General features: G+C 40.3%; 1 protein-coding gene across 7 annotated transcripts; it reads right to left on the bottom strand.

Moving 5' to 3' along the window:
• Positions 1-1295: 1295 nt before the first annotated feature.
• On the bottom strand, positions 1296-24276 carry kiz (kizuna centrosomal protein). Of its 7 annotated transcripts, XM_068339314.1 has the most exons (15): positions 24140-24276; positions 23643-23705; positions 23006-23162; positions 21591-21659; positions 19725-20337; positions 19391-19631; positions 16081-16200; positions 15267-15431; positions 13788-13938; positions 11532-11688; positions 11040-11102; positions 9600-9692; positions 9183-9252; positions 2633-2679; positions 1296-1986 (listed from the first exon to the last, which is right to left on the bottom strand). In XM_068339314.1, the coding sequence occupies exons 1-15, from the start codon at positions 24202-24204 to the stop codon at positions 1883-1885; spliced, it is 2178 nt and encodes a 725-aa protein (XP_068195415.1). In that variant the 5' UTR covers positions 24205-24276; the 3' UTR covers positions 1296-1882. The 7 variants fall into 7 exon arrangements, 4 of the variants coding, with proteins under 4 accessions (XP_068195415.1, XP_068195418.1, XP_068195417.1 ...); XM_068339317.1 differs by lacking the exon at positions 23006-23162 and having other exon boundaries at positions 1297-1986; positions 24140-24169; XM_068339316.1 differs by lacking the exons at positions 23006-23162; positions 23643-23705 and having other exon boundaries at positions 1297-1986; positions 24140-24198.

Genomic DNA, 24276 nt, shown 5'->3' with positions numbered 1-24276 from the left:
TTCAGCTTACACATATTTTCCCACAATATTTAGTGTTGACTTACACAACCATTTATAGAGTCAAAATAAACATGAAGAAACTCTGGTAGCCTCCCAGTGAAAACATCTGGGCACTGGACTAGGACCTTGAACAACACCCGGGACCAGGGAAAGCCAGTTTGTTTAAAGAAGATACAATACAGAGGTAACAAGGACAGCCACCCCAGGGGTGAGAGGGCGGGTCAGGAGAGAGCAGGTAAAAGGCGCTAGAGTGTGAAGAGTCAGCTGTGCTTCTTCTTCTAATTTGATCCAAGCAGAAGAGAACGTGGAAAGACAAATCAAAATAGTTTGGTGTACTTTTGTTCTGTTGTCTCTTGTGAATGAAGTGTCTATAACATGGTTAATCTTGGTTTGGTAAAAGAGAGAAACTACACTTCAGAAGGTGCACTGTATTTTTTTGACAACTGAGTTCTGTTTTTTCATTAGAGAAAATCCTAAGCAAGTTCTACTGCCTCACGAGGTATAGAATAGTATTACAACACTGGAGTGAAGGGCTAGTTGATTAGCATGCTAACATGAAATTTCTGCAACAAATCAAGAGACATCTTTAAGTGAACAGCAACTGTCTTTTTCACATTCTGGTGATAATGTTTTGTTTTTAATGTGTTAAACTAAAACCAATGGTTATATCTCAAAGAGCACATTTAAATGCAACATGAAACCTTTCCTCCCATGCCAGTCTAACTGAACACACTACAAAGATGAGATGCACATCATCATTATCATCATCTCTGTGGCTTGGAAGTTATTTTAAAAATGTTACTGTGTTAGTACACATTAGTACAATAGAACTCCACTTCCACCATGAGCTACCCATAACACAAGTATCTGTTGACATACTCCTTAACATGGATATTATGTTAGGGAGCCTTTTAGCAAACTCAAAATTATTCTGCCACAGTCCCTTTTCTATGGTGGGTCAGGGCAGTCTGAAGCCATTATTGGTAATGAATGTGGAGTCCTACTTTAAAAGGTTCAGGCATGTAAAGTCATCTAAAGCTGACTAATGGAATCCTACCGACACTGAATGCTAGGGGCTTTTACCACACACCAGAATGAGTTTTGGAAATTAAAGCTACAGACATAATGAACTATAAATGTAAACTTGGAAATGTATCCTCCCACACCATAGTTCAGTTATTAATAGTTACAGAACGTTTTTGCTGCAAAATCATAAATTGCTGAAGAACCGCGTGGTTTCAGGGATAATTCTGCTACCTGTGACTAGTTTGCAAGGTTGTACAGAAGAAGTCAGACATATATGCTTGAATCACTGGGGCATTAACACATTTATTAAGATGTGTTTGTGTAAACGTGCGCAAAGTATTTGTTGGAGGGGCTAAATACGCTGTTTGTTAGCGCTACAATACTTTGTGCCCTGGGAGATGGGCCTCTTCAGCAGGTTCACAGGTCGTCCAACATCGTGCAGAGTGGCCATTGTGCTTTGTCATTTCACAGGTGACTCACATCATTACACTTGAGCATGCTGGAGGTAAAGCACTCTGAGATGCTTGCGGCATTCAAAATGCATGATTTTCAGCCTAGTGCAAACAAATCGCTTTAAAAGATCAGTTTAATCTATTTCGAGCTGTTATTATGAGCTGGGAGAGTTGTTCAGATAAAGAGACTGAAGCAGGGTTAAATCAGAGTGTTGGACAACTCTTCACATACTTTACCCACCATGAGAGCTGCCAAGTTTATTATTTGTTTTTACAGTAAAATGTGCATATGATTTACAATGCAGACCACTAAAATAATGGTCAGGAGGTGGGTTACTAGGAGAGAAATTGCCTGGAAAACACCAGTGACGTTGGGGATGTAAAAAAAAATAAAAGCATTGCCATCAGTCCCAGAAGTCATCACTGTCATCGTTATTTGTGTTGAAAGGTTGAGGACGTAAAGCTGCTTCAATATCTGAGTTAGTTTCATCTGATTCCCTCCAGAATGCTGTGGAGAAAGTTACAGATTGGAGAGAAATATGACATTACTGGAGGATAACGATTAAGTTGAACCACCTTATAAGCATTTCAGGATCTCAATATACTAAAGCTACAGCTTTAATTTGCATATGACTTCACCATGAACATGTTATCAGTCAACCTTTCACAACCCTTCTCTAAAGCCTCTAAATGTTGTGTAGTTCATTTATGGTGATAAAGTGCGTCTGATCTGAACCAAAAATCAGATATAGATAAGATGTTAGGGACCACAAGTAAATATATTTATATTTAACTGATCACAGCGAAAGCTTCCACTGCTGTTAGATGCATTACTGCAGAATCTGGAAGTTTTTATGATTTTATTATTTTCCATAAAAAAATTTGGGTTCAGTGATTTACGAGAAAATTAGTCAGAGCATGTTAAGTTTTCAGTAAGTTGGATTTGGTTTCAAGGTCTCTCTATTCCATTGGCACATTCTGAAAAAGCGTAGTTACATGTAGAAAATAATTCTAATCAAACTGTGATGTTCAACATCATACTATTATCGTACATATGTTAACACATGAACCTCTTTATGGTGAATCTCTGGTATAATTAAAACTTTTTTGACACTGTGCCTTGCCATGTAATTGAAATGTCTGTTTATACTCACCTTTAGACTGTGGACCAGAATGAGCCTTTGAGTTGGTGTTCTCTTTCCTAGAAACACAGACAGTTATTAGCCTTGTAAAGTTATTACCACTGACCACTAGCTTTCTCTAAAGGAAAAAACTGCCAGAAGGCAGGGAGACAGCGGAGGGAACTTACTTGACTCCTGTTTAATTGTAACCAAAAAAAAAAAGAACTTCCACAAGACCCTCTTTATTCAAAAATAGTCCAAAGACAGGGTTGCCAGGTTCCCATAGCTCTGGTGATATCGCTATGTAAATGTGTGACCTCTGAAAAAGCTTTGATCTACCTCAATGCATATGCAATAAGGGCCTCGGTTCCACTTTTAAAGGCCTCCTCTTTAATTTACATCATCACAGAGCCTATTCAAACCCCACAATATGGCCTCATCATTTCCCAGGTTAGCATACATATCCATATGGTGTGTGTGTTTGTCCCTCCTGCACTCAAGCATATAGTGATGCCTTTCTTGGATAGAAGATTAAAAAAAAGATGTCGACCTCTAAACAGATGAGCTCTCGTCCAATGCAAAACAGTTGTGCTACATGTTCCTCCATCTGTATCAACAAATCCCGTGACCTCCTTGATTGTCATCCTCTCATTCACCCTCATCTCTGCCTCAGCAAAGACTTGGCACATGTGGCTGTACATTCGGCGTAAGGACCAAATTACTCTGCATTCAAATTGCCATCTCCTAAACTATGTATTGCTGTTTTGCACCACTCAAGACAGAATGAGAGAAAAAGGATGCAACTCCCATTCCTAACTGTGAACAGATTGGCTTTGTACTAAAAGTAATATACCATACAGCCAGGATAATCATTGGAATATATCCTTTATATTCATATGCAGTAAGACTTCCTATGGGACTGTGGATGATTTTTACATCTGTTCAGACATCACACTGAATCTCAGGTGCTTCAAATGCTAACAAATCAGAGCAGAGGCTGAGTAAGAAATACAGTGCAAGAAACGACAAAGAAGCAAAGGCCCAATGAATGATATTCATCTTATGTGCCCACACACATACGAACGGTTGCGTTTTGATTAAATAAAGGATTTTGATTGCTGGGATCTGTGTATGTCAGAACTTGCATAATCATTTCTTGTGGATTTGATGAAAGGGAAGTAGTTTGGGAGGTAAATGTTTTCCATTTTTTATTTAAAAAATTTTTGTGGGACACATCACTCTAAACTATGAGAAGCATTTCACCTGCCATCATCTTCACCTACTGATCATGTTAGACACCTGTTTATGTAAAAAGTAATTCTGATGAAAGAAAATAATAAAAGTAACCATGCAATTTTTGTGATTATATCCCTGAAGGTAAAACTTCAATATGTATGTAACATATGAATATGATTTAGCATTTTTGGAAGGGTAATATATAACTGTAAATCTTTAATACAGTACTTTCAGAAATGACAATGAGAACTTTTTTTGGTAAAACTATAGGATACAAGTTGTTAGATTTAGGAAGGGCTAAGGATGAATACGAAAAGTCAGATTTATACACATAAATTTAAAGTCAGACATCCATCTGCCGTTGATGTTTAGCTTTTCACGCTGCCTTGCAGATAAATCCAGAAGTAGATGTCCAACATTTACAACAGTTAGGAGACAGATCTCAAGCAGAACCAAAAACAGCAATAATCTATTTGATAACTTCCTCTCCTTTGCCACAATGATAGCTGTTACAGAGTACATTAGACTTTTCTTGTCTAGAACTTCCCCCACGATTGGAATGGTCGATCAACTGTTACACGTCACTGAGGGACAGGACGGATTTCAAGACAGTGCTATTATCACTGAGAGCCCAGTCTGGATCTATCCACAGCAATCTAATATTCTGTTTCTGTAAACATTTATGCCAGTTCACCTTTGGCTGAGTTTACTTTAATTGAGGCAATGATCTGAATATGAAAGATGGGGCTGGCCAACAGTTTACCAGCCCAGGCAGACGCAAATGTGATTTGTAAAATGATGCAAATTACACCCATTTCAGTGACCTCTTTTTTTCCACAATGCCTCCCTCAAACTCTTTACTGTGCCTTTGCAATGTTACACATTATTGTTTATCTCATGTTTTATCGGTTAAGAGTTTTTGTCAGTTATGCATAGCTGGAACCATGGAAACTGCAGGAGTTTTATTCACATTCCAGACAGGTTTTAAAATCTTATTTTATTTTCAGTGTATTCCCTATGTTGTTTATCAGTTTACAGCACATTATTTTTATATGAGTTGAGTTCAAGCTCTTAAATGTAGACATTTTGAAAGAATTTTGAATTAATCATGGAATCCAGGTTGCAAATTGACAGGTTATCCTGACTGGAAATGTAGTGATGTACATTCTGCAAATACCAATGCCCATGATAAAAATCTGTTATATTATCACATATCTCAAGCACATTATATGCATGAAAGGAAAAAGTGAAATTGATAACATTTTCACAAAGGTGAAAATGTGACATGCTTCTTAAAGAATAACACAAAAATTACTCATCCGTAGAAATACAAGACTGTCTGAGGAATTGCCTGTTCAGCTGGTCAAGGGTGATGTATGGAACGTTTGGAACGATATAAAATATGCAACATGCATCTGAGCTGGATTCACTGTGATGTGGATATACTGTAAGTAATTGTATCCAGTAGCACATTGAAAATCACGTGGGACATGTTTTCTCGTCAAAGGGCAATTTAAAAAATTCCCAAGTCAAATCTGGAGCCACTGAGATGTGATTTAATATTTCTACATACACATTTGGGAAAGAGAGGACTGTCAGAGGAAATAATGCTTACCAAGCACTGAATACTACCTCGCACACATCAATAGCTAGAAAACTGCTTTTATTTACCCTGGCTTTTTTATGCCTTTGCCACCCACACACAAATGCAAATATCACAATAGCACTTTTGCGCAGCGGTGCTTGTCTAAAGGTAAAGGGAGACCCATCACCTCATCATTCCCATCAACTCCTACTCCTATCCCAGCTGTGACCCCACAGAAACATTGTTTGGGCTCAGCTTAGATACACTCTTAACAGGCCTGAATGGTATCAGGATATAACCCTCAGTGGGGGGCAAAGAGTGAGAGGCAATGGTGATTGCACTGAGTGGATACTCTCTAACGTGTGAGTGCTCTCTGCTGGCGATGAGTGAGTACTGCAGCTCAAAGGAGGCAGGATTGGGCCAATGATTTCAACACAGCACACTCCCCTCCTGATGGGTGGCAGTGGTGTGGAGACCACCAGCGAAGCTAATGGCTGAGGGACAGACCATTCAATCCACTGGACATTTTTTTTGTCACATCTTTTGGGGTGGGGGGTATCCAACACAGACAAACACAAACAAAAATACAAAGATAATAATAGATTATTATGATTGATTTGACCACAATTTAAAAAAGTGATTACACCCATTATTTTCATTTTTAGTCGCTTTAACTACCAGCCAACATAACAAATTTATTAGGATATGATATTTGAATGGATTTGGTGTATAGATCCTTTACGGGGCCACCTATTAATTCTAATGTGTGTTTATGGAATATATACCAATTAGGTATTGTGTTTCCTGTTTTTAAGCAGCTAACGTAAGACAGTGACCTCCTCTGGTTGGAACCTATAAGTGCTGGCCCGCTCCTCAATCATGTATGTCCTGTTGTGCCATAATTTAAATTCATAGGTTTAAGAGTACAAATTTATTGCCTCAATGTGCGCAACTGTGCATCTAATGATCTACATTATATTGACTGTTAAAATGCTTGCATTGATTTTAGAAGAGATACTGTCTCTTTGTCCGACACTCACTCTTTGTCTCCCTCTGTCTCCCACTCTTCTCTTTCTACGTCTCTTCCCCTTGAGCCCTTTTTCTCAGCTCATGTCCCCTCCATACCTCCTCCTCCCAGTGAGTAGTCAGAGATCCACACACACTGCCTCCCAACGAGAGAGAAGAGAGTGAGCTTCTGAGTCTGACACTCTAAGTGATTTGAGGTCGAATGCTCGAGCACATCCTGTTGTCCAAAGCAAAGCTGTAAACCACTAATTGTTGAGTCAAGGTTTTTGTCAAGCAGGCACTAGGCACAACAATCATCACACCAGCTGATGGCTGAAGTATTTTGTATGTGTATATGTGTGTGTGTGTGAGCGTATGTGTGTGTGCACATGTGGTCAAAATATAGTAGGATAAAAAATGGGGTGGAATAAAAAGGTATAAAAAAAACAAAATCAAAAATAAGAAAGGAGTGGCATCTGAAATGCCTACAGTAGAAACACGCACAATGATTTTTTTGCAAAGAGGAAGCAGTGGCATGCACTCACATACAAAGGGGAACAAGTGGCCTTTACATGGAGTGCAGCTGCTTATTAAGACTCACTCCTTCGTACATTATTCCTTTCATCCCCACTCAACCACAAAGTGATTTTACTTTGCCACTAACAAAGACAGCAAAAGATTTCTAATGGACAAATCAGTCGCTTCCCTGCGAGTTATAATACAATAAACAGCACATTCTATAAAAAGTATCTGACTGAAAAACACTGTGTGGGAGAGAGTGAGACAGAGAGAGAGAGAGGGAGGAAATAAAAGAATATGAAAGACCTCAATTCTCTCAAACTCCATAATAGTGAAATGAGCACATATAAATGTGTTAAGAGTATCTCTTTGCATCTTGTATAGACTGCATGTATTTAATCTGTAAAGCTTATTAAGGCTCTAGTCATTGCTATGCAAAGCAGGACCCAGTGCTTTTCTGTTGCCTTTCAGCCGAGTGCAGTGTTTGGCCAATAGGACTGGCCCCCCGCCTCTCATTCTGCATTCATAACATGCAACATTTGCACAATGTATCTCTCAAAGGCTGTGAATAGAAGGCCTTAATACTCATGTAAACAACTGCAAACCAATTACTTAATGAATCAGGCCCACACATAATGAGGAGACTCACAAAGGGCTATAAATGCATTTTTTGCACCAAAGCCTCTGCTTTAAACTGCAATCCCTCTGCTGTAGTCTAGGCTTAACTGACAAATCATAATTATTGTCTAAGACAACCGAGAGAAAACCATTTTTGTATTTTGAGTCCAGCTCCATCCTCCCTTTGATGCCACTCATCAGCTCGCTGACAAAATAAAGCAAATAATTAACAAGTAGGATAGAGAAGGGGGCTGTGGTCCTGGAAGACAGAAAGGAAGCACGGCAGAGAGAGATGGACAAAGGGCAAAAGTGTGTGTGTGTGAGAGAGAGACAGAGCGAGAGGGGGAAAGAAAGAGAGAGAGAGAAAGAGAGAGAGAGAGAGAGCAAGAGGGGGAGAGGGGGGGGGAGAGAAATGAGAGAAGCGGGACAGGAGCATGCAGCAGTGTTATACTGCTGCTTAAGTGCAGGGCTTTTAGGCCACTTGTGGAAGCAATACAGCGCAAGAAATGATGGTGGCAAGTGGAATGCTAAAATCCAAGCATCCAGGAGATGCAAAGAAAGACGGGATATATAGTTCATGGCTCCAGAAAGGATGATGTCACAGCAACTAGAAGCTCTGGTTATCGATTTAAACCGTGCTCTACTACCCATTGTCCATTTTTTCCTCATGTACACAACTTGAATCTGCTTACAGCATTCTGTTTCTGTTTAATTTTTTCATTCTGCAAATTTTATTTAATCACACATATTGTGGACATGCCACGCACATTAATGACAGGGAGACAGACATCATCTGAGAGGGCCTGGGCCTGAAAATTGGCTCATGTTTATTAAAGAGGGTGGTCACTGGGGCTGGCAGTGACACACATCAGCAGCTATGAGGACCACAATAGAGCCAGCCCATTAGGCCCTTCCCTGGGCTAATAGGCAGACTGGGAGCGCCTGCTTGCCGGGCCAGGGAGATGCAGACTTCAGCCCTTGTGTCAGCATGGTGCCCAGTAATCACATGAAATCAGAGAAGATTATTCTTCATAACGTTTACCCAGCCATTACCATAGCCCAAATGGGTTCGCAGTGAAGAGGTGCTCTAAGGACCCGACATGAAATTGCAGATTTGATGAAGTCGTGTTGATATTCAAATGTAACCGTGGCGGCGTTAGCTTCCGCCACGCAATTTATCATTAGATCTTCCTTTCCAACCCACTTAGGGTGCTGATTTGAGCACCTAAATGCATTTCAAGGGCGAAAAATGAAAAGGACATGTGTCCTTGTCAACACTTGAATCTCCTTGTTCCAAAACAGTTGTCAAGGTTCTATTCTTGACATGATCTGTTTGCATTCTGACAAGAAGCCAGAAGAAAGAGATAATATGACTCCAATTCATTTTTATAGCAACTGTTTTGCTTTTGATTTTTCAAAACCTAGCTGATCCCAGCAAACACAGTGCGAGAGAGGCTTTAGGTGCCTTTTGTCTTTGTAAGCGAGTTAATGGGTGGCGGCCCCTTGATCTTATGGAAATGAACGGTGAATTATTAGAGTGGCCATGCAAATGTACATCAGCCACTTTGGTGTCTGGTGGCCCATTTTCTGTGGCCCGTTGAATAATAACAATGTTCTTACCAAGGGTAAGGGTCTTGATGTGAGGAGCATTTGGCCCTCCCCAGGTCCTCTTCATGCCCATGATTTATTCCTTAAAAGAGCAAATAGGGCCTGATGAAATCATCTGAGTTAGACATGTCATCACAAGCTCATCTACAAAGCATATTAATGTCAAAAATTATGAGATGCTGAGGCTTGCATTCAAATATTGCTCTCAGGTCTTTTTGATACACACACATCATATGAAGCTTATACTTTCAATTACTTAATACTCAGATTCCCATTTTGGGGGCTTATAAATAAGATTAAATATAATATTTTTATCTATAAATAGATTTAAAAAATATTTGGCATCTATGTACACAACAAACACACAGTGTTATGTGCCGTGAGAACATGTGACCAGTACTGACTAAGGATCCAGCTTCAAATCCTTACCTGGGAGGTCTTCATCGTCACTGTCCTCCTCCTCAGAACTGGGCAGCCTTTGCTGCATGGCTGATTGTCTAAGTAACTGATATGCTTTGGTCTCTGTTCACGCACACACACACACACACACACACACACACACACACACACACACACACACACACACACACACACACACACACACACACACACACACACACACACACACACACACACACACACACACACACACACACACACACACACACACACAATCAAATATTTGCTTAAAACCCAGCTTTCCAACTTTCAGAGGGTTCAGTGTTTGATGAGACAACACGATTTGGTAGTTGAGGGTTTTGGTCTCACCGGTGAACAGACTGTCTGAAAACACTGCTTAATCATCTAAACTGTTGATTCTAGCTTACAGTCTATAGCAACAGTTTCCATGAGACAGCAATCAGCACCTCACTTTATCTCTGCATGCCCTACAAGGAAGGCATTGATTGATTTTCTATTTTAAAAACACTTATAATTACTTTCCGGCAGCTGAAGTAGGTGTCATATTTGAAAGGAGGACAGAGACAAAACAAGGGAACAGAAGTGCTGAAAAAAATGGGTGTCATCTCACTGATGCTCAAACATGTATTCCAAATCAAAGTACACAGCAAAACTGAGACTTTGTATGACAGGTCTAGTTTTTCATAATAAGAGCGGCTCTTTTAATCATTTTCTTCTAACCATGAATCCTTAACAGAACATGGAAATCTTCATTGTTATTTCACCCACAGCACTTTATACAGTCATTTTACTTGTAATGAAAACATGTCAGTTAAAATACATACGCTTAGTCTTAGCGATTACTATCATGTCAAGGTCACGGTATTTGTGACAATGTGTTTTCCACAGCAAAACTAACCCTTGACACATATTTACTGTTTTTTCAGACTAGGTATGGACTTTTGAGTGGACATTGGAAACTGCACCTCGGTGAAGCAGACACATGAAACACCCTGTAGGCCATGTAATAGCCAAGGGTAATGTAGGATTGCTTGACATTTCAGAGATGCAACTGAGGGATGGGTAAAAACTGCGTCCAGGATGCCTTCACACCCAGCATTTTTCAAGTTTGCTAAAAGTATTGTTTAAGAGATAATGAGAGCCGATGACAGATATCGCTCTTCCTACCCTCGCGTCCCGACAATTAAAGCAGCAGCATTATGCTGGGCCAGGGTTTTCTCAGTTTTGTTGGAACGCCTCAGGCAAGGGTGAAAACACAGCTAGTGTTTTCTTGGAGATAATTAGAGAGAACTGGCACAGCTCTTCAGGTGGGACTTTGACCCTGGATTCACCTTGATCATCCTGTCTCAGACATCGCGTAAAAGAGCCCATTATTCACTGCAGTGGGAAGAAAACAAACCACAACACAAGGACAGTGTGAATGCTGGGGCACCGGTGATGCCTTTTTACCTCTAATAGGAACACTTTCCACAGGGCTTTCGTCCTGGCTGTCCTCTTCACTACTTTGTAGTTCTGTAAGAAAGGGAAGTGCATAGTGAGAAGCAGTAGCAGGGAGGAAGGGAGTTTAGGGATAGAAATGGAAATGGGGGGGGTCTTTCTTAGCTCTGAATAGAAGGCTGCAGGAAAACTGGGCTGTGAGGGATTTATTAAAAAGCTCTATGGTGAAATGGATTTTCTATTATAATAGGAAAGTTTTTGTTCACAGCTGAGATTGACTGTTATAAAAAAAGAAATCACGCAGTAGTAAAACATTTGTCCCTTGGATATTTGCAAGAATCTATTGTCAGTCAACCAGATCTGAAAATTCACTAAAGGCAGAGATTTTGATTGTTAGAAAATGCAGCCTTTCCTTTGTAACCAATAACCAAAACTCATCATTCAAATATTGTTAAATAGAATTTTCCATTATCATTATAAATAATGCTGAAAATCTATAGTAACCTTGGAGATGCTGCTTCTGTACTGGCCTGGCAGGCTTCACGCCACCGCTAGCCAAAAGAGAAGGAGGACCACACGAAGACGACAATTCGGTTTCGTCCTCTGCTGAGGGGCACTCTTCCCCGGACCTGGACACAAGTGTCCTCAGCAGCACTTTGGCCTGAAAGTAGCACAAATTAAAACCACACTTTTAATTGTTCCCATTTTGTGAAGGAAGTGTCAAATTGAACTCTTGCCGATAAGGCAAATCATTTATTCCGGTTCTGGCTGCTCATTCAGAGGTGTGGCTACAGTGAGACGCGTACGGCAGGAGCAAATAACTTCAAGTTCTCTCACTTATTTAACTTAAAAAGATTTATTTCGCTCACTTTCGGTCCCACTCTCCATCACAATCGCCCCCCCCCCCTCCTCTTCCTCTCTTCTCATCCATGAGATTAGAGAAGCGTCTAAAGCGTGCAATCATCCTGGCCTTAATGTGCAACACATTCCAGATATCTCCCCTCTTGGCTGAGAGAATTGAGACAAACTGCTCTCTTCCTCCCTCTCCAGCTCATTTTTTTTATCTCTGGGGAGATGAGGATACACAATTAAGAAGAGCTGTTCTGGGAGATGAGGAGCACGGAGATGCCACACACCGATTTCCTTTCTTTCCCTATTCCCTCCCCCATATCAAATCCTGCCATCATCATCATCTCTCTTTTGTGATCAAAGACCGCCTCTCAGTCTCAGATGGCCATTTGCTACTTTTAATGAATGCTAATATGGAGGGGATGATCAGGAGAAGAACTTTAAATACATTGTAAGTTGTTATCAGTAGGTCGCAGCGAATGTTCGTTTTCTGAGAAGCAAACACCCGACAATCTGAGCTTCCCTTTTAGTATCAGATGCTGCTGCTAAAAAAAACTGTCTTGATCCTTGTCCCCCATATCCGTCTTTGCACTTTTTTAGATTTAGTCAAATGTACGGTGGGTTGAGGGCTCTCGCAGACCCACTGCATTTTAAATATCAATGAATGCGACTGTTAGTACTTAAATATTCAAAGGGCTTCTTTGAGTGTATGCATACGAGCTGCATGCTCCCATTTGTTGGGGTAGCCGGGATGTGTGGCTTTACGTGAATGGAAAATTCTGTTTGCTCTTGTGTGTGGAGAGTAAGCTGTTGTATGAGAAGACATAGCAGAAAGAGAGAGAAAGGCAGAGAAGGAAAATAGAGAGAGGGAGGGAGAAACAGATGGAGTAGATGCAGTGAGAGAGATAAACGGCGAGATTTTTTTCGGATGCACTTGGACACAATGATGTAGATTGCAGTGCCTCTCTTCCCTTTGTCAGTTCATATTTTCAAGAGGCTCTACAGTCTCCCTCTTTGCCTCTTTCATTGCAAGAGGAGCACTGGAGCAAGATCTACAAGCCACAAGAACCCCAACAAGATGAGTCCGCAAAAATTAATAACACAAAACCTGCATGTGGTTATGACCATTCCTGTAGGTAAAAAGACACATGCTCTGAAAAAAAAGTGTGCTTTCTGAAATATCTCTTGACATTATCTAAATATTCATATTTTATATATATACACACACACACACACACATATATATATATATATATATATATATATATATATATATATATATATATATATATATATATATATATATATATATAAAAGAATAAAATTTCTTTATTCACTTGAACATAATCTGCACAAGCTCAATGAGTGGGAACTTTGAAATAATCCTGTTTGTTGTGGAGAAGGCTGAAACTGCTCCCTCTTTTCATCGAAAACAGCTGATTGTCATACGTTTGGCAAGGACCAAATTAAAAGTGTTTCTTGTGTGAATGAGCTTCATGAGATAAAAGACTAAGAGAAGCAGCAATTTGCAATTAGTTCATGGATCAGAGTTTCCGTTCTGTCTAGGTCAACATATAGCGCAATTGTGTGAGGAGGGCAGTAGCGATTTTATTTTTAAACACTGAACACAAAAAGGGCACTCAGATCTTTTCCCCAGAAAGCACACACATGCACACGCGTGCATGCACACACACACACACACACACACACACACACACACACACACACACACACACACACACACACACACACACACACACAAAGCAATGATGGATTTTGGAAAGAGGAAAAAAGTGATTGAACTACTTTTGCTGTATGTGCATGTCCACTACGTTCAGCACTAGCTATTGGGGGGGGGGTGTGACCTGTGATTTACTTGTCTGAAGGCAGTGTGTGTGTCTCCATCGCTACCTGGTGGCTGTAGGTGGCATGGCGCTCCAGAAGCAATGGCGTGAACAGCTGGACCAGGCGCACAGTGCTGAGGACACGGTGCTTCTTGAGCAGGAGAGCGTGCTTGAACCAGCGATCCCACAAACAAGCAGCATCAGGAGGGAGGCTGGCACTGTGGTGGGGGTGTGGATGGGAGAGGTTTTGCTTATTAAATTCACACTGGGACATATGCTAATAATTACATCCCGATTTAAAGCGGTGATGTATTGTTACTATCAGCATTTGTGTGTTTGTCCGTTAGTCCAGTTAGTTAGTCCACCAAATATCTTTGCAACCATTGCAGATAGAAAGATGAAACATAAAGCACATTATTCGGGCAGCAAAAGGGATAAAAATGAGATGATGACCTTGACCGTCAGAAAACTACGTCAAGGGTTAATTTTAACTTTTGTACACTCAGGAACTGGATAAGAAAGATGCCGGAGAAAGGCCACCGTAAGATTGTAGATCAAAGCTACTGGTTTGATCTATGCAAGTAGGTCACAGCACTAGCTTTGATCTTTGACCTATGCAAGTAGGTCAGGGTAAAATTTTGAATTCAGGGGTGTCGCAGGATGTTGCAGTCTCTGACTGCACTGGTTCTTGTTGTAATTATAGCACTCTTCAGTGAATGATTCTTTGACTGATTATTAAAAAACCAAGCTAGCTTTTCCATTCTGATATTTTTGATTATTTCATAAAATTTCATATTATTCCAATTTCAACTGTCTTAGTGATGCTTGTTAGCCCATCTTAAACACTTTAAAAGATATAAATCATCCTAACATCGAATTCAGAGAGCAATACAGTTCTGGTTTGAAACTGGATAAGAGGTCAAAAAGCCAAAATGAAAGAAAGGGGTATGAGCCTCTTTGGGTTGAGTACAGCTGGGAAGGTCTCCGTGAAATCAATAGAGTGGTGAAGCGGAGTATGGATTTGGCTCAGAGTATAACTACTCATTATCCAATAGGACTGGAAGTCACAGATAGGGCATTTTAATTTACTCATGACATTCACTTGTGAAGTGTTACCACACAAGGTGACACCAAAGATGACCTTTATATTTGTGGACGAGGGAGGCTGTATAGGATGTTAGTGTGCAATATCTCCGAGTTGGTTTAAGCATGTGCCCCCTAACCTGCTGTCTGGTCGAAAAAAAAATGCACAGGCAGCTATCCACTCGTGTCCTGAAAAGTGGAATTCACCTTTACTGTAAACATGTTCACTGTCTATTAAAAGAAAATAGATGGCTATTGAGCGGAAGCTTTTAGCAGTGAAATTTGTGCTCAAAACTGCTCTATTTTAGTCCTGTATGAGTATGAGAAAGGCAAGAATTGAAATATCATATAACATCTAATTTATAGTGCCATTATGATTCTTTTAAAGGAAAAGCTTAAATAAGTTAAAAGGAATGAAAATAAGCACAAATACAGAAAAACATTATTGACCTTTTTGTCTTACCTTATTTGACTAGGATCAGTGGTGGACTGGTGAGCAACCACTAGCTCCAGTGGTAGCAGGCAGCCTGTTGTTGTGCTCAGTGACAACCTCTGAAGCTCCTGAAGGATGACTGCTCCACATGCTTCAAGGTTTTCATCATTTACAGCCGCTCCAGCGTTACAAAGGCTAGCCAAGATACAGAGCATTCAACTGCTGCCATGGAGCTGTGGGCTCACAGGTCAGGAGTACGTGGGGGTCGTGTAACAGCAGCAAACACTTCAACCATACTCACACTCACAGTATAATGTAATCATACACACCAATGCACATCCTCACTTGCTCACGTGATATCATAGCTACATTTAACTGAGGGTCATGGTACAAGATGTAACAGAACATGCTGTTGACATCATCTGTAGCACTCACGCTTGCATTGCTGGGGAGAGTACGTACTGGGTTTAAAACGAACGAAAACATTTTGCTTTGCAAGACATTTATCCATAAAAAATCTATTTAATTAATGGTGCCATGAAATGTGGAAGGCTTAAGAAACATAAGCCCAATCTAATAAAACACATTCTCCATTTCCGTGGTTCCCTGCACTAATTCAGCAGGGTGGTTACCAGATTGATTCTGTGTGTTTGAGAACCCATCAGAAGTGAAGATGTGTGAATTTGTGCTATGACACTTCATTTAAATTGAGAGCCCTTGGCAGAAGAATGATTTCCTTGTTTGCACAAACTGCACCATGGCCACTAAATAAATATAAACAAAATGTTGCTTAGACGGGAAGAGATAAAACTGTGTCATTTGGAAAATGACAGAATGGGCATACCTGACAATTCTATTAAGTCGTCTTCCATCAACTGAAGAAACCTCATACAGACAGGACTGCTGACAATCGAGGCGTCCTTCAATGTCGTTGAACAGATAAAAGAGTCCTTCCTGGGAGAGACTAAAAAACATTACCCATTAATGAAGTGAAAAGAAACAAAAATGAGAGGTCATGTGATCGATAGTCTTGTCATTTGGGAGAAAAAGGGACACCAATTCATCTAAAAAATTTGTGATATTTTCATTTCTCCTGAGAATTTCCTTGAGCTACCCAAGGACTGTGAGAGGAACTTAATCAATACAGTTCTGCTGTCACAATGAAGAACTTTAGTAACTTAATGTGTGTGTGTGTGTGTGTGTGTGTGTGTGTGTGTGTGTGTGTGTGTGTGTGTGTGTGTGTGTGTGTGTGTGTGTGTGTGTGTGTGTGTGTGTGTGTGTGTGTGTGTGTGTGTGTGTGCTGTCTCCGAGATATGCAATGACAAGATATATCGGAACAGTGTTTAAACCAGCATCCACAGCTAGACCTTTTAGAATCAGCTATATGTTAATGGAAAAATAAACTTTGTTACAAATATGGAATATGATGATATTATTAACAGATCTACAGCATCACCACAAGTTCACAATTAAAAAGTGTTAGGAAAAAGGTTACAAAAAAGAGAGGAACCTCAAAATCAATTCATTTGGTGAGAGATTTACACATTAATCTGCTTCTGTGTGAGGCTGCAAAATGAGAAATGGATGCCTAATGCATGTGGATATTGGAAATCCATCTCTTTCGTGAGTATTAAACTCTGGGTGGCCCTCATTGAATTCTCCCAGAAACCCCAAGCCACGAGATTCTGAGCTCCCTACATAAAAGGGGCCAAAAAGAATTTATGACAATCTATAATGTGCTCCTGGGTTAGGGGTCAGCAAACAATTGCTCCCTCTTTTTTGCAGGTTGTTTCCTGGTAACATCCTGATTAAGCTTGCAGTTTGAATTATATCCATGACATTCTGTAGTGTGCAATCCGCCCGTGCTAAGTCCTCTTCAGTGTGGCTGAAGTAGCATAGGCAAAAGCCTATCTTTTTTTCTCTCTCCCTTATAGTCAGCGAGGGTCTCGAAATAGTCATTTTTCTCCTTCCACTTTATTCGTCAATGCTCTTTATAAGAGACATTTAAAGAGGGAATTAGTTGATTTTTGTGCAAACCTCTCTCTCCCTCTTTGTATTGTTGCCTTGACTTCCATGTTAAGGTCTATAACCTCACTTTAGACATTGCTGTTGTCCGCATGTTGACATCATCAGGAGCACATTGTTAGCTAGGAGGAAGAGGTGAGCCTCTCTGCAGCGATATCACTCTACAATGTGCTGTACTGACTTTAGGGTGATTTACCACATTTACCACATAGAATAGCTGTTTGAATGGTTTAAGAGGAAATTCACCAAACTGGTGTGAGGGAGATTTTTCTGATCTTCAACAAACCTTTATTTAAACAAACCACCAAAGCACTGATATGATACAAACATTTTCAAACAGAGAGAGAGAGAGACAGAGAGAGAGAAAGAGAGAGGGAGAGAGAGAGAGAGAGAGAGAGAGAGAGAGAGAGAGACAGAGAGAGAGAGAGAGAGAGAGAGAGAGAGAGAGAGAGAGAGAGAGAGAGAGAGAGAGAGAAAAATAAGCCTCCAATAGTAACGACACAATAAGTGCAATGGCTGCCGAAGAAAATTTACCATTTGTCCGATGCATGCAGACGAGAAAACAGCGCATCTAAAAAAGACTCAAGTCAGGAATGTGTACAGAAAAACATGGTGCACTAGTGGCATAGGAAAGCATTAAACTGACGTTGAAGTTTCTGTTATGATTGGATTTTTAAGAGCTTTTAATTGTATGATATGCTGCCACCAATAGGGCAGAGCCATCATGTGGTTCAGGGACGACATATTTGAGAGCAGGACATTGAGGCTATTATGTTGAGACTCAAAGAAGAAGAAAAAACCCCAGAGGATATTTCAGTTACTCACTGCTGCCATGCTGGAGGAGAAACATAATGGGATAATCTAATGAATTGCCCAAGATTGTTTTTCCTGACTGTGCACTGAATGGAGGGAAGGATATAAACTCTAACCTTGAGAGAGAGAGAGAGAGAGAGAGAGAGAGAGACAGAGACAGAGAGAGAGAGAGAGAGAGAGAGAGAGAGAGAGAGAGAGAGAGAGAGAGAGAGAGAGAGAGAGAGAGAGAGAGAGAGAGAGAGAGCATGGAGTAGATGCGCTCAGAGCTTTACATCAAAGCCTCTGGTTTTCTCCTTGTACACAGAAGCCCTCGGTGTTAACAATGGAAGCTGCAGCACCCCCCCCCCCATCATCTCCCAGCACAGGCAAACTGCATTTCTTCTTGAGGTCACACTATAAACAGTATAGCAGACCACACAGAAAAAGCCATGCACAAAGAAATGTGCTTCAATCTCTAGGAAAAATTAGAACCTTAAAGACTACTTTTCAGAAAAAAAGGGAATTCACCATTTTTTAAGGAAACATTTCACGTAGGCAACAGGACTATTCCACAGAGTTTTAGCTACAGATACAGAATGTGTTTGTTTTGAATACAATTAACCCACAAGATTTTAAAAAAAGAATAAGATCAATGCCTACAAATGTGTAGAAGAAAGAAATTGCACACTAATTAAAGTTTTCTTCTTTTTGTTGAATAAAAGGCCCTGGTCCTAGAATGCTGAATGTTGTCAGGAAACTGCAGAGGCTTTGTGCTCAAACTGATTTTCTGTGGCCCCAGCCTCATCCAAAATGATCCTTCAACTCAGAGGCCATCATCACGCTAAGGATTTGTGGCTGTAAGTGCTGTCCACATGCCCACCCTCCAGAACACTCTATGGTGCCACAAATTTCCTCCTCCAATGGGGAATTCCTGAAGTCTTTCAAGCGGAAAATTGCTCTGTTACAGCATTATCTTGGATTATGGCAATACTGTCGGTGACAGGTCCTGAGCTCTCCCCATAAGATGCATCACTGCCACCAACACAGCTGCTGCTGAGCTACAGAGAACACACTGGCATCAACTGTGACTTCCACAATCCTCTCTGTCAGCCTCTGATTTGATGGTGGCAAGGACTTCTACTTTAGCCTTCTGTGGTTCAGCATGGCCCTACGAAACATTCTGCTTCCTCTGCTTGCTTAGCCTTAAATCTTGGACATACATAGTGACCACACCGTGCATGATTTAAGAATACATCACAGCAAAAATCATACTGTTGGTGTTTTTCTCCATTGATAGCCTTTCCAACAACAATAAACAGAGTTCATACATACTGTACCTCTCCAAGGTCACCGGCGTAGCTGAGGATTCATGGTTTAACTGTGGTGTATGTTGGGAACCATCAGAGCGGAGGGATGAATCAGGACTGTGCTGATTATGATCTTCACTCCTCTCAGGTGCTGCATCATCATCTGAATCCTCTTCCAGTTCAGATTGTGTGAGTGATATAGACAGGTCACTGGTACTGCTCTCTGACAGCTGCACATCGGACACCGGTGAGCTGACACTCGCACGTCCACCTTGATGAAATCACAATAAAGTTATCAATTTTTTTTTGGTTTTTCTTTAAATTTTGGAAACGGTGCTCATAAGGAAGAAATAGCATTGCCAACCTGGTGTATCTAAAGCTTCATTTCCAAATGTGGATTGAGGCATCGAATGGCTAGGACCTCTGTCTCCACCTTCCCTTTTACATGACTGATGGACAGTCTGACTGGTGGTAGTGTTATCCACAATATTTTTAGCCTCTATGGGGCTGTGGCTACTGGGTGGCAAACTCTTCTCAGGCTCTGTCAAGGTCACCAAAGGTGACGGTTTGTGTTCATCATCACTTCTGAAAGGCACAGAGCCAACTGCATCTATTAAAGTACAAACAGATGGGTCCATTGCCGTCGTTCTTTCATGTTTGTCACTCAAATTACTGCAGTCCGAGGAATCGTCTGAGGCGGAAATGTCATCTGATAAATGTGCTTGGTAGCTGGCGGCATCCCCTCCGCCAACTCTGAAGTCCTTCAAAGGGCCACTTGGTAGTTGTTCAAGGGACTGCATGCTGTGATTAGGTGAATGATGCAATGGCTGGTGTGAGAGTACACTTGTGGTGCCAGCCTCAGCGTCACACCCTCGAGAGACCTGGCGACCTATAAAAATTCCCACTGGTGGTAGTGCAAAATCCTCAGCTGGGAGAGAGTGGGAGCTGTCCTGGTGCCGACTATTCACAGTTTCAACCTGTAAATATTGAGGTAAAAATAAGAATTTGAAATAACACTTCATTTTTAAACTATTTATTATTGGCAACGAGATGCTTCATATATACAATATTTTTGTAGGAATGAATAAAACGCAAATATTTTTATTCATTGTTTGGGTTCAATTAAAAAGTCAGTCAGATCAAATGTGTGAATCATCCACTTAAGAATTTTTGAAGTCTTCTTTCAGATTTATTTGGGCCAAAGTCAGAATTCTTTTCACTGAATCTTTCACAAGAATGTCTTAGAATCAGTGTTTTAACTTTTCATCTTATTAGAAATCCTTTAGACAAGTTTTGATTCATGTCTGCAATGTCACCAGGGGGGAAGGGTGAAGCAAAAAAGCCTCCCTCCAAACATAATAACAAAAAGCATGGCTTCTGTTTCTTTTCTGATAAGCGTCTTAAATACCAAACAGTTAGCTGCTTAATAACATTCACTGTAAACCATGCAGTCTGCCCAGCAGATCCACAAAGTAGGTAAAAAAAAGAGGAAAAGTTAATTTCTTGGCTGAGTGATTCCATCGGTAGCTGCAGGGCAAAGTAGAAAGTGTTTCACTAAAGTAGCAATTGATTCTTCTATCAATCTGCGGCATGCGTGTGCTCTTCCAAGGAATGTATTAAATATGAAAATCATATCCCGTTATCATCTGTCTCCAGCTTTCAGCCCGGTAAGCTTCCCTTAATGAATGCTGCAGCCTGAGGGACATGCACACTGCCAGCCAATGGCTTGTATGCATAATGGAGTGACGGTACCATTTTGCTCATTACAATATCGACAGGCTGACGGGGGGGTTTGCACACAGTTACAAGTGACTGCTCTAGACAGCATGCTCCAAGCTATTATGAGATGTCTTAGACATTTCATCTAAAAGAGCTTTAACTGCTTTAAGTGAAGGGAGAAAGCAGCTATGGGCTTGAACTACAACGCTTGCACAGATGCACCAGCAAGGATTAGACACCTGTGCTATTACAGATACACAGTTTAAATGTAGACTCCTCTACAGATTTACGAGGCATAAGGCCTACTTGCCTCTGTTATCTACAACCTGAAAACAGAGCCTGATAGAACTGAGATTTGCATAAAACTTGTCAACATCTCAAAAAAGAAAGAATCAAACATAAAAAAACAAGTGTGCTATTTGTCAATCAGAAAAAAACAAACATCACCTTATTCAGACAGTGAAATAAAAACATTCTTACAGTATTAGTCATCATTTTCACAAAAAAATACCTTTGCTGAGTCACGCTCCATTTCCTTTCTCTCCTCTATGAATTTTGAGATCTTTTTGAAAAAGTTGACCTTTCAGGAGGTAAGAACAAAATGATACACACATGTAAATCGATGCTGTGTTTATAGAATAACATGGACACAAATACAAAAAGATAGCAATATTTAGCTATACTGGGAAAACTGACTGAACACAAGGAACTGTGTGTTATAATGCTGTGAGTGGTGCTGAATATTATCTGAGGTGTAAAAGCAGAATATTGGAAAGCAGACAACATCAAGCATCAGTCAATCACCGTCACTCACAGTCAGGTTTTCCCAAGTGAGTGTCCTCTATGTAACAGCTGACATCCTTTAACATTTATCTGACCGGCCAGACAAACCGCCTTAATCCCAACTCAAATTAAAAAGCCTAATGGCCTCCTTAAGGGCTCTTGGATGAGCTCAAACATGGCACAGAAACTCAACAAAACAATGGCCATTTACAAAAGCAGATGTTTTAAAAGCAAAGCTCTCATAATTTTGCATTTATCCATTTTTGTCTTTGAATGTCTTGCACAGGCAATACGAAAAAATAAATCACAATAAAGGTATAAAAATGAATGCACCAATTTTGCTTCATGTCCATTTGAGAATTGATGTTTTTCATTATACCAAACACATTAGCCATGAACAATCAGGGTGAGTTTCCAATGAACACAAAGATCAACGCAACAGCCAAAATAACAACAAACATGTAGGACTCTTAAAGCATCAAGAGGAAATAAACCAAATGCTTGAGGGGAGAGAATGACTAAACCTCTGGAGCACTTCAGAGTCTCTATATTGGGCAATTAACTCAGCGAGTCATAATTAGCTAATTTTGTTAATTTGATATTAAACTGTCGAGCACTGTCGTTCAGTTTTAAGTGATAATCTGACTGGCCATTGTTTTCTGCCTCATTCATTTGCATGTCATGATAAACTGCACAGTTTGAGTGTTTACTACTTTCACATAAAGCAATTACAAGCAAATATTACACCATAAATATTACAGCAAGATATTAAGGCATATACAGAGAAACATTTATAATCAATAAATACAAATTCCTGAAAAAAAAACATTATATTGTAGATCTGTGAGTTTATCATTATCATTCTTTTTATGTATTTGCCAAGCAATGTTATGTTATATAGAGCAAGTTTTTCTTAAATACACAGGGATTAAGAATTCATTAATCATTAATATTATTTTACTTGATAAAATATTTCTATAAAAGCGCAGTTGTCCAATCCTGGATCAACTCACTGAATGGCAAAATGATTTTTTCATTTCCATAATTCTACAATCAATGTGTGTGTGTGTGTGTGTGTGTGTGTGTGTGTGTGTGTGTGTGTGTGTGTGTGTGTGTGTGTGTGTGTGTGTGTGTGTGTCATACCTTTTGAGGTGGGCCATGATCAGAACAGTATTTCTTCATGCTAATTTCTATGCACTCCACATCTCTCAGAAGCTCAAGGTTTCTCATTTTCGCATGTGTTTCCCTGTCACTGATTTCCTTGAGATAACTGCGCAGTTTGTAACACGTTATCTGTGAGCTGAAGGCAGTGAAGAACTATTATTCCAGAGAAATATTATCTCAGTCTTTTGTCAGCTAGACTTTTAAGGAGAAAAGGTTGAGCAGAATAGTTTTTTTTTAATTTAAATTACACTCTCAACTCTTGTATCGACCTCATCTTTGCAGCTCTGCCCTGGTATGTTAATATTTATAATCTATTTACAATGAAAACAGGATGCCCTGCTTTAACACGACTGGGCACTGGGGTGATGTTTTAGTTCTTAAAATAAGTAGAATATGACAAATGCTAACAATTTCTTTCATTTTCCCAAATGGAAACACCAACATGTCCATGCAGCCTTACAGTATTCAGTATAGAAATTTAATTTGTAGCGAGTATACAAATCAAATTACATATAACAATAAATAATGCCATACACAGTGAGGCCAACTCCAGTCTATCTCATACATCAAAGAGTTTAAGAAACATTTATTTAAGTACTGTAGCTTTTTTACTTACACTCTTCTGTCAGATCTGGAGAGAGCAAACAGTTCCCTCTCCAGCTCCAGCCTCCGTCTCTCCCTGGAGTTACAAGAGTTTTCACACAGACGGATGCAGAAGCTCAGTACTTTGCAAAGCTAGCTGCTGGCTAATCATCGCCAACACTAACCGACATATTCCGTACAAAACGACATTAATGTGTAATGCTAATGTGGTTAGTACGTGGGCTATCGACGAGCTCAGAATAAACGTTAATGAAAGTTGAAGACGCAAACAAGCTTCGGGTATGAAATGCTTGCTTTTTATTTATTTCCATAACACACAAGCAAAACGTTAACATCTCTGCTGATAGAGTCCGAAGGACGGCTAGCAAAGTGGCTAGCATCTCGATCTAGTCAGCTAAGCAACAAGCCGGCTGTCGACCTGTGTTTAAACCCCAGAAGGAGCGCATATGGGCGGAGGAGGTTACAACTCGAGCCCGAGGTCTCTACCGGCTCCAAAAAGGGAAACCTCACCTTTCATGCATCCTTTGTTGGATCGCTGTTATCTTTTCATAGTACTGGTCTCCGCTGCTAGCCATGTTTTCAACTTACGCAGTTTTGGCGCTATTGGGGAGCAAAACAGGAAGAAGAAGAGGGGTGGAGTGTTTACG

Source organism: Antennarius striatus, chromosome 17 (assembly GCF_040054535.1).
Source record: "Antennarius striatus isolate MH-2024 chromosome 17, ASM4005453v1, whole genome shotgun sequence".
Classification (NCBI taxonomy): Eukaryota; Metazoa; Chordata; class Actinopteri; order Lophiiformes; family Antennariidae; genus Antennarius; species Antennarius striatus.
The sequence above is the reverse complement of the archived record's forward strand: the minus strand, read 5'-3'. Positions and strand labels throughout refer to the sequence as shown.